This window comes from Taeniopygia guttata, chromosome 2 (assembly GCF_048771995.1).
Source record: "Taeniopygia guttata chromosome 2, bTaeGut7.mat, whole genome shotgun sequence".
Taxonomy (NCBI): Eukaryota; Metazoa; Chordata; class Aves; order Passeriformes; family Estrildidae; genus Taeniopygia; species Taeniopygia guttata.
This window is the reverse complement of record NC_133026.1, coordinates 112908276-112917995: the sequence shown is the minus strand read 5'-3', so window position 1 is coordinate 112917995 and position 9720 is coordinate 112908276. Positions and strand designations below refer to the sequence as shown.

The 9720-nt window shown below is 45.8% G+C and overlaps 1 protein-coding gene across 1 annotated transcript; it reads right to left on the bottom strand.

Moving 5' to 3' along the window:
- Positions 1 to 6807: 6807 nt before the first annotated feature.
- On the bottom strand, positions 6808 to 8548 carry LOC100230766 (SRY-box transcription factor 17). The gene is made up of 2 exons (XM_030266207.4): positions 8152 to 8548; positions 6808 to 7876 (listed from the first exon to the last, which is right to left on the bottom strand). Exons 1-2 carry the CDS (start codon positions 8441 to 8443, stop codon positions 6945 to 6947), a joined length of 1224 nt encoding a protein of 407 aa, XP_030122067.4. The 5' UTR covers positions 8444 to 8548; the 3' UTR covers positions 6808 to 6944.
- Positions 8549 to 9720: the final 1172 nt, after the last annotated feature.

The window sequence follows — 9720 nt, the reverse complement described above, 5'->3', positions numbered from 1 at the left end:
AAGCTTAACTTGACTTCTTTTGTCACCTTGGAACACAGTGGAATAAAAACCTCAGATTTATAAGTCAGAGTAAAGCCCTCAAGGTTTTCCAATCAACTCTTTTTTCTTTTAGAAGTGGTGCCCTGAGTTTGATTGTACTGAAGAAAATTTTTATTTAAGTCTTTTCTTGACATCTTGTCAAGGCTGTCAAATTTCTGAAGAAAGTGTTTCACTGAGCAACAGGCTGTTCTGGGAAATTGTCCTAAGACTAAATTCATCTGGATGAGATTTTTTGCATATTTTGAAAGACAAAGCCTAGTTTTCTGCCTCTCCCAACTAGAACAGCCTGTAAATGACTACAGAACAGACTATACTGAAAAGACAAGTGATTACCCAAGCTTATATAATACACCCACCCCTGAGTACAATAAACTCATCTGGGTAAAAGTAGCTATGCCCCTCATTAATGATACAGAGTCTAAGTGATGCTACACTTGCTGGGAAGTTAGTAAAACAGGCTTTAAGGGCTGTAATTGGAAATCAGACTCATAAATTAAAGACACCTAAGATTCCTTGCAGGACACTAACTGATCAAAGGAGTAGATGATCTCTTGTGGTCACTTCAATATGCAGCAACAAAATAACAGCCCTTGTTATTTTTCACATCTCCTGTAGGGATTTCCAGACTATATATTAGTACGTACACACCAGTGGGTTATTCCCTGAGATATTACTCTGATATTACCTATTCAGGAATAGCAAAATTGATATTCTCTTTTCTCATTTGTTTTTTGGGGTTTTTTTTGTTTGTTTTGCCTCAGGTTTGGCCTTCTCTAGCATTCTGCTCTGCAGTAGTATTTATAGGGAAATAACTTATGTGATTCTGTCTGAGAACAGAACCAACAGCATTTGTATCTTGATAAATTCTAGCAAGTTTTCCATGCATTAAATAGTTCTCTATAGGTTTAACCTCTAACTCCAAATCAGCGGTGAATTGAATCCATTATTTTTAAAACAAACCCAGGACACTGTGATTCAAGGTTTTTGCATCAGTGCTAGTGAGTGTTTTTGCAGCATTTCACTCTCAGTCATCATAATCAATTCAAAGGTATGATAAATTTATACAAATTGCACTCTTCTGAGGGTACATCTGCTTTACCTTGCTCAGAGAAACCAGTTTTCACTGTTGATTTTGCACAGGCAAAATTGTCATAGGTTGACATACAGAAACACTATGTGTAAATCAAGGAAACACATGTAGCCTAGCTCACAGAAACTTGTAGGAGTGGTACCTTTCACTAATACCATGAAAGCATAAACTAAAAAAAAAAAAAAAAAAAAAAAAGACTACATAACCTGACTCTACCTTTGCTATTCCCCAGTAATACTAATTTGTGCACTTGAAACCAGAATTTGTATGGTATCAAACCATTCAGCTCCATTAATTCACAAATATTGGTTCACCATTCCAGTTAATTGGAACACAACCTTTACTCAGAAAAACATTCTAATATTCTTTATCTTTGTTCAACAGAAGACAATTTTTTGTTTTAAACAGGATGTGTGCAGGATAAATTTTGTTTCTATGTGGCAATAACAAGAAGCTTTAAAGTAAATCAGACACCATAAAGTAATTCCACAATGCCTTGGAAAGAACCCAAGATTTGCTGGTACCTAAATATATTCTCTGTGGGTAAGCATAGAGGCCACCCTCAATGTGAACAATAACTATATTCCCCTGATAACTCTATGGAATACTCTGTGAAATGAGTTCTCTCTGATAAGGAAAAGTATGGAAATTTACTTTCTCTGAACTATTGCTTATTAAAATGCAGAAGATGATGGTACCCTTTTTTAAACAAGGCAAAAAAATTGTTTTGCTGAATAACTTTCTTTCTAAAATCTTACTTCAACATTTTTCAATGACAGGTATCTGGAATTAATTTGTATCACAATACAGCTATAATATAAAGATGAATTATTTTAAAAGGATAGAACAGAGCCATAAAAAAAGAGCCTCAGTAGTTCAAACATTTTTACTTGACTTGCTACTCCTCCACTGTAGGTGAAAAACATTCTTAAAACAAGTGTTCTGAAAGAGTCTGAAAGCAGCAATTTATTTATTAAATTTCTGGAGACTGCATCAAGTCTCAGATACTTACTGATATTTAAAAGGGCATTTCTAGATTTGCTTTGAAATGTTCTATATTTTTCTCCTTACGCTCTTTGTTTTGCGATTCTTTTTACTGAAGGACTCATGACATCATGAGTAGTGTTTCACTTTTATCTCTATCAGGTGACATATACCATGACATTTGGGTGTTTCAGTTTCTTTACCTCAAATTTCAAAACTTGTATCAATGTATTTTAAGAGCCGTGGCAATTTCAATTTGTAGTGATACATAAGGTATATTCATGATTGAATTAACTCTAAGAAAGACACCTTTGAACTACAATTAATCTCAAACTATACAAAATACACCATACGACCTGGACATTAAGACACCTTGTGAGAAGTCCCTTGTCTCTACATGACCATGTGCCCATTTAATTAAATGCATTTTTAAATCATTGGGATAAGACAAAATGTTTTTTAATTTACCTGACAAGAAGTGTAAATTGGACATTAAGATTATGATGCCATGGTTAAACTCTTTATTCTCCACTGACCATCCTAGTCTTCTCCATTTTATACTGCAATCTGTAACACAGAATTTAAAATCTATATACCAATTTTTATGAATGTAGTAATCATTGCATATGCAGCCATAAATATAGTGATTGCTAAAATACTTAATATATTCCTCTTCTAAGTCCACATTCATTTAATAAAAACTAAAAATTTTAATAAACCAATCAAAAGATTTAATAACAGCTGTAGAAGGAACATCATTGCTTTCACAATATTAATTTGGAAAACTAGTCAAAGCAATGTGGTGCCTGCAGAACAGCTCTAAGGAACTGAATAAAAATACTTGTTATGTATGTTTAAAATACCTAAAAGCCTCCACACTCTGATTTCCAGCTTACCACACTGGTGGCCTTGGATATATGATGACCCTTGATTTATCATGAAGACAGTCCCTTTAAGAGTTCCAGAAACTGCTCTGATAACCTGAGTGGGCTGCGATAGCCAAGATCCAGCAGCGCTAACACGTACCCCATTTATCAGCCCATAAACCCCCCTGCAGCAGCTCCAGGAGAGCAGCTGTGGCTCAGAGCCAGGGACACTTCAGCCTGCACTGTCACACCGGGTGCTGCACGGACGGGTCCCAGCCGCTCCGGGGAGCCAGGCAGCGGCACAAACCAGCCCGGTGCCCGCTGCACACAAGGGAAGCTGCCAACCACGTCCCACACAGCCGAGAAAGTGCTCCGTGTGGCCGTAGAATACAGGACAAATTTGAACATTCCTGTGTAGGACTTTCTGAAAATACTTGTCTTATGCTTGGACCAATACATCAGTTAAATGACTTTCCCATCCCTAAATTAGTGCTCAAATGCATTTGAGAACTATACTCAGAAAATTTTGAAAGTGATATACAGGTGCCTGCAACTAAAGTCATCTAAGAGTTTGCATTTAAAGAACACGAAGTCAGCTTTTTACAGCTTTAGCAACACATTTGGAACACAAATTTTTCATCCTAGTCAGCTGACTTCCAGCAGAGTACAAGAGTTTCAGCTAAAGCTGGTCAGATATTCCTGAAAATAGGGAAAGAGAAAATCTGATTTTTCAATCATATTAAATCAATTTTGGGACCTTTTGCAGTAATTTTGATATTTAGCAGTCCATCAATATCAGAGGTGTGATTACATTTCCGCCACGGCAATCTGCCTAAGGTCCATAGTCGAAACTTTAAGAAGCTAGAAACTCTAAAAATCATGTGAATTAAACCATGAAATGTGAAGTGGGAAGGCAGAAGAAAGAGCTTATAGAAATGAAGCTACCTCATAGGAGCTTGCAAGGAGGTAGAAAAAGGGCACAGTAGGGACTGGAAGAATCAGGAGACACTGAGGAGCAGAGGTAAGGACAAAGAGAGTGGGCAACTAGGAAGAAGAAAAAAATAGGTGTTAAAAAAAAAAAAAAAAAAAAAAAAAAAAAAGGCAAGCCACCAAGGAAAGGGAGAAAATACAGGTAGATTTCAGACAAAGGGGAAAAGCTCAGTATTTTGGGAATAGAATAAAGCAGGTGGGAGTGGTTAACCTATTACAGAAAAGGAAAAAGGCTTATGTGTGTAATAAAAGGAGCAAACCAGGCAGAGTGCAAGAGGAGACTACAGCAAAAGGGAAGGTACAGAAAATACAGAAGCAAAGTAACAGATGTCATTCCCAGAATGAGAATCAAACCAGTTATTCTACAGCCCCAGCATCATTTTTTCATCCTACACTATTATCTCAAAAGCACACTGACAATATTTGTTCCTTCACCTTGCAGCAGATTAAAGTACAGGCTCACATAGTGGATTAGATGCTGTTATTTGGTGAGATATTCCTCATTTGCTGTTTCATTTCATGCAGATACTGGACAAAGTTCAAGGCAGAAATCAGTATTAGATGGTAACTGCAAGGCAAAGGGAATTTGACTTGGGAATTAGATGTTGGGAAGGAAAAAGTGATGTGCTATAATTAGGGAGCATTTTGGTTTGAAACTTCATGTATGGCTTCTGTTTAAGATAGGGATTAACTGCATTGAAGTTCCATAGAAAATGTGTGTATCATTTAGAATTAATACTGGTATTATAATGGTATTCACTAGAGGTTAATTAGAGCTGCACTGGTAACCTTAACCCTGGAATTTGTTTAAACTTACTTTGGAGCTTTTTAACTTAAGCTTACTTTCCTTCTTTAATTTTCTTTTACTGGACGATTTTTTTAAATTTCATTTTATAACAGAATTCAGCTAGCTACTGAGGCTATACTACAGTACTATTAAAAAAATGCCTTAGGATGTATGTAGTGAATAAAAATACAAAAATAGCAATAAACCAAAATTAATATTATTTCAATATACCTAAACATCTATTCAAAGTACCTAATTTGTCTTTGTGATTATTCTGAGGGGCTTTTTTAGAACATTTCTGCAAGAGCATGAGAAAGAATCCCTGCTACAGTTTTAGCAGCCCATAACTATAGGAATATGATTAGCATGATGGTGACCAGCAGGGCTGGTCATCTAGGAGACAACTGGAACAATCCAATTGTTCAACTAGAGTTTTCACTGTTGTTAGACTTCTCCTAGCCTACAATTCTAAAATGTCAAGTATTTCCATCTAGACAAAAAATATTATAGGGAAGTGACTATGCTTTTAAAACAGTGACATGTATGCAACCTAATTTCCAACCCCCTTAATATCAGACACTGACTTTCATATTTCAATATGAAATATTTCATATTTCTCTCATTGTCAAGTTGAGGGGGAGAAAGACGTTGTGACACTGAAGGCAGTGCCGTGTCAAGTGATTTTTTTCAGTATTTCATTGACATGCTGTTAAAAAAACAGACTGGAGGCAGTGGACATAATCGAGATTTCTTGAGACCAAAATAAAATTACATTTTCTGAATTAATAAATAAAACACTATTTGATCCCATGTTTTGACTAGATTTGTTTGAAATTATAGCTAGCTCTGTGCCTATAATGGGTTTAAAAATGGTCGCCGTCATATAATTTTTATAAAAATTTGTGCAATTTATGAGCATAAACTGCACGAATGGATTTTTTTGCAGGATTTCTCCTCCCACAACTTAGTAGTCTAATAAATTTGGAGGGTAGTAAACTAAGTAGGATAAAGTACACTTTCCAAAAATATTTCTTATTGCCTATCACTTCTGAACTGTCATTGGCAAATTAAAATATCTAAAACTCTCCACCACAATTATCGTTAAGTAGACCCCAGCCAGCATCTTCCAAACATCAGAAGAGTGATGATGCAGCTGTACCCTTGCAGTGGCAGAAGTGGCACAACAGAGCACAGGTGAACATGCTAAAATAAAAACATTTTAATGGTCAGCTGATACTTGAGATGAGCAGTTGAGCTGCACTGTTTTTTCTCCTCGCTGGTACAAACTGGTCATGAACCCCATGGCATGAAATGGCTTGAACAGACCTGAAAGTAGATGGCAGAAAGTAATGTAATTTCTACATGCAGCTTCAATCCTGTCTGTGAATCCTCTGGTTCAAACAAAAATCACTACATACAGCAAACTCACCTGCTCAGCTACAATTTTCCAAAACCAATGTATTTCCAGGCACACTTTAAAATTAGTATCTCAAACTTACCTAGCTTCCTTTGCTGCAGACTGGAGGTTTTTTCCCCAATGCATTAATGCAAATTCGGTTGGCATTCAGGGAATTAAAAAAACCATAAAATGCACACAAGTGGAATCACATGTCCTGTACTCCAAGACACAGACCAGCAGCGGAGATCTGACCATTAAGCTATGTGATAAGAATACAGTCATGCATGGGAAAAAACACCTTAGGCCCTGGAGGCTGTTTTAGAACTATTGTCATGGTGAAAGAATCAATTCGTATCTGCCTTTGGAAAGCATTGCCTCGGGCAGTACAAAGTCAACTTAAAATTACTCTCACTCAAGAGCCACGTGACCAAGAAGAATGACAGAAAGAGCTGTACATTCCTTTATTTTCCGGAAATGCTAAAACACAATATAGTTAAAAACACAATGATAAAGACGCTCTGGGCAAATATGTAAGACTGCTGATTTTGCAAAAATATAGATAATCACGCACATGATTGAAATGGGGAAAAAAAATATGTAAACATTCCGTTCACACCACACGAAAAGCAGTTCGAAAGAGGCCTGTAGCCTGCAGGACACCAGGATAGCAGCTTATGTCCGCGCAGACAAAGTCTGCGAAACTGTCCCAAGGAGATTCAAATAAATTACATAAATAGGAGCGGGGCCGGGCGCTTCCGTGCCAGTGTCCGTGCCGTGCCCAGCGAGCCCTCACAAGTCGGGGTAGCCGCAGTAGTAGACGGCGCTGCTGGCGTCCGACACGGCCGACGAGATGGGACCCGCGCCCTCGGGCGCCGACGGCGCGGCCGCCTCGTGGCCGCCGTAGGGCAGCCCCAGCTCGGGCTTGCAGGCGAAGCGCAGGTACTGCTCGAACTCCGTGCGGTCCACCTCGCACAGCAGCTCCTCCGGCCGCAGCTGCTCCAGCTGCTCCCGGCACGGCGCCGCCTCGGGCGGCGGCGACGGCTGCCCCAGGGCCCCCGGCGGCGGCGGCGGCGGGCCGCGGCCCGGGCCCGGCGGCTGGCACTGCCCGTAGTAGGCGTGCAGCGGCGCCGGGCAGCCCAGCAGCCCCTGCAGCGACCCGCCCGCGCCCAGCGCCTCTGCGGGCGGCAGGTGCCGCCGCAGCGCCGCGCCCGACGGGCTCTCGGACGCCGCCGGGTACTCGGCGGCCGCCGGGTGCGGGCCGTAGCCGTAGGGCCCCAGCGCGCACTCCTCCTGCAGCCCCGCCGCGAAGAAGGGCGCCTCGCTCTCCGCCGCGTCCAGCGGCGACGGGTCCGGCGTCGGCAGGCCGTAGCCGTCGAACGCGGCGCCCAGCGGCGGACAGTCCCGGTAGGGGCCCGCGCCCGCCGCCGCGTAGCCCTGCTCGCCGTACGCCAGTCCCAGGCCCTCCACGCACATCCTGCCGCCGCCGCCGCCGCCGGCCACCTCGCTGCCCAGCCCGGGCCCCGCCGCTGCCGCCGCCGCCGCCTCCGCCAGGCCGTGCTGCAGGAAGCCGCTCTCCACCCGCTTCAGGCGCTTCACCTGCTTCCGCCGCCGCGGCCGGTACTTGTAGTTCGGGTGGTCCTGCATGTGCTGCACCCGCAGCCGCTCCGCCTCCTCTACGAAGGGACGCTTCTCCGCCAGCGACAGCGCCTTCCACGATTTACCTGCACCCACCACCGACACCGTCAGACCGCCCGCTCACCGACCGGCACCCACGCCCGCTCCCGACGACACCGACACCGCCCGCAGCCCGCACCCCCGGCCCCGCCTGGCTGTGCGCCGGCCTCGCTCACCCTCGGACGCGACCGCCACCCCGGCACCCCGGCCCGACAGCCCACGGATCCCCCCGCTCGCCGCCCACGCCCCCGATCCTGCGCTTCTCCCGGGCTCCGCTCCCTCTGGATCCGCCCCTCGGGTTCCCGCGCCCGCCCGTGCTCACCCAGCATCTTGCTGAGCTCGGCGTTGTGCAGGTCCGGGTTTTGCTGCGCCAGCCGCTTGCGCTCGTCCTTCGCCCACACCATGAAGGCGTTCATGGGACGCCGGATCCGCGCCTCGCCCTTGCTCCGGCCGCCCGACGGCCCCGACGCCGCCGCGCCGCCCTTCGCCTTCGCCTCGCCCAGCGGGCTCAGCGACTCTGCCCACGGGCACATGGCCGGCATCATGATGGGCAGCGAGCACCGCCCCTGCGCCTGGTCGTCGCTGCTGGCGTAGCCCGCATCGGGGCTGCTCATCTCGCGCCGGGACGGGACGCGCTGCGCTGCGACCGCCGCCAAAGCCGGCAGCTGCGGCCAGCCACGGGACGCACTCGGCACTCGGACCCCGCTCGCTGCTGCCGGAGCCGGCGCCGGCCCGGCCCTATTTGAGCCGCGGCGCGGCCAATGGGGCGGCGGGGGCGGGCGCACCTCCGGACGGCGGCCGTGGCTCCGGCGGCGCTGCCCCGCGGGGCGGCCCCGCGGCTCCTCCCGGCGCGGCGGGGCCCGGCACCTGAGCGCATCGCGGGCTGCGCCGCCGCCAGCGCTGCCCCCGCCCCCGCGGCACCCGTGCCGGGTGTGGCTCGGAGCACCGGCAGCGCGTTCCTGAGCGCCGCCGGCTCAGCCCTGCCCTCCGCAAGTGCAGCACAGAGCGGCCCACGAGGCCGTGCGCTAAGGGACATCCCTGAGCGCAGCACAGCCAAAAGCGGGGAAAGGGATTTACAGCTGTGCCGAGATACCCTGTAACACTCTGAGAGGCACAAGCGGCTTCTCCTGCGGGTATATTTGGGACCTAGCTTGGGAACAATAGGACAAGTCATCATCTATGCCTCACACCACCTTCTTACTCTCTAGTCGTACCTGAGAAGGTCCGAGCTGCCCCGGCTGCTCCTGCTCTGCTCCCTCCCCCAGTAACCAACTGCTCCGAGGGAGCAGCGCGGGCATGCTTCGTTGCTTCTCCGCTTTCAGCTATAGCGAGTCATAGTTGAACAGAGACAGATTTTCTCCTGTCTGGCTGTCACTGTCTCGCAGGATCCCCTTGCCCATCAGCTCTCTGTGCTTTGCCTCCTTAGCAAGTTGGTGTCATTAAATCACGACGTCTTCAAAATTAAGCGACCCTCATTTTATCGGAATATACAGAGAAGTTGTAAAGACAACTATTGTTTGTTTTTCCCAATAACAGGTTAGAGGCGGTTTTAACTATTTTTACAACTATCCTACTGCCATCATATTGAGAGAGGTCTTGATAAACAGGACATTCTCATAATCTGTAATAATTCTTCCCATTTCGGTTCTCTAGTATTCGATCGCATTTTCGATATTACCAACAATCCTATTTTTCAACGCGTACCTCGGAAGATGGGTTAGCAGTGCCACACTTCATGCAGGATGAATGCAGAGAAAGTTTGCCCATAAACGAGCAGTCGCGAGACTTGCAAACCTTGGCACGACCTGGGATGCGTTTCTTAGCGCTTTTTCTTGTGCACCAGTATAACTGGACAAGCTGAAAGGCATATCTATCTGTTCCTTGATGCATG

Coding starts and splice junctions, on each gene's coding strand:
- LOC100230766 (XM_030266207.4), bottom strand. CDS start 8,443: ATGAGCAGCCCCGATGCGGGCTACGCCAGCAGCGACGACCAGGCGCAG. Junction 7,877..8,151: donor CGAGCTCAGCAAGATGCTGG/GTGAGCACGGGC, acceptor TGGTGGGTGCAG/GTAAATCGTGGAAGGCGCTG.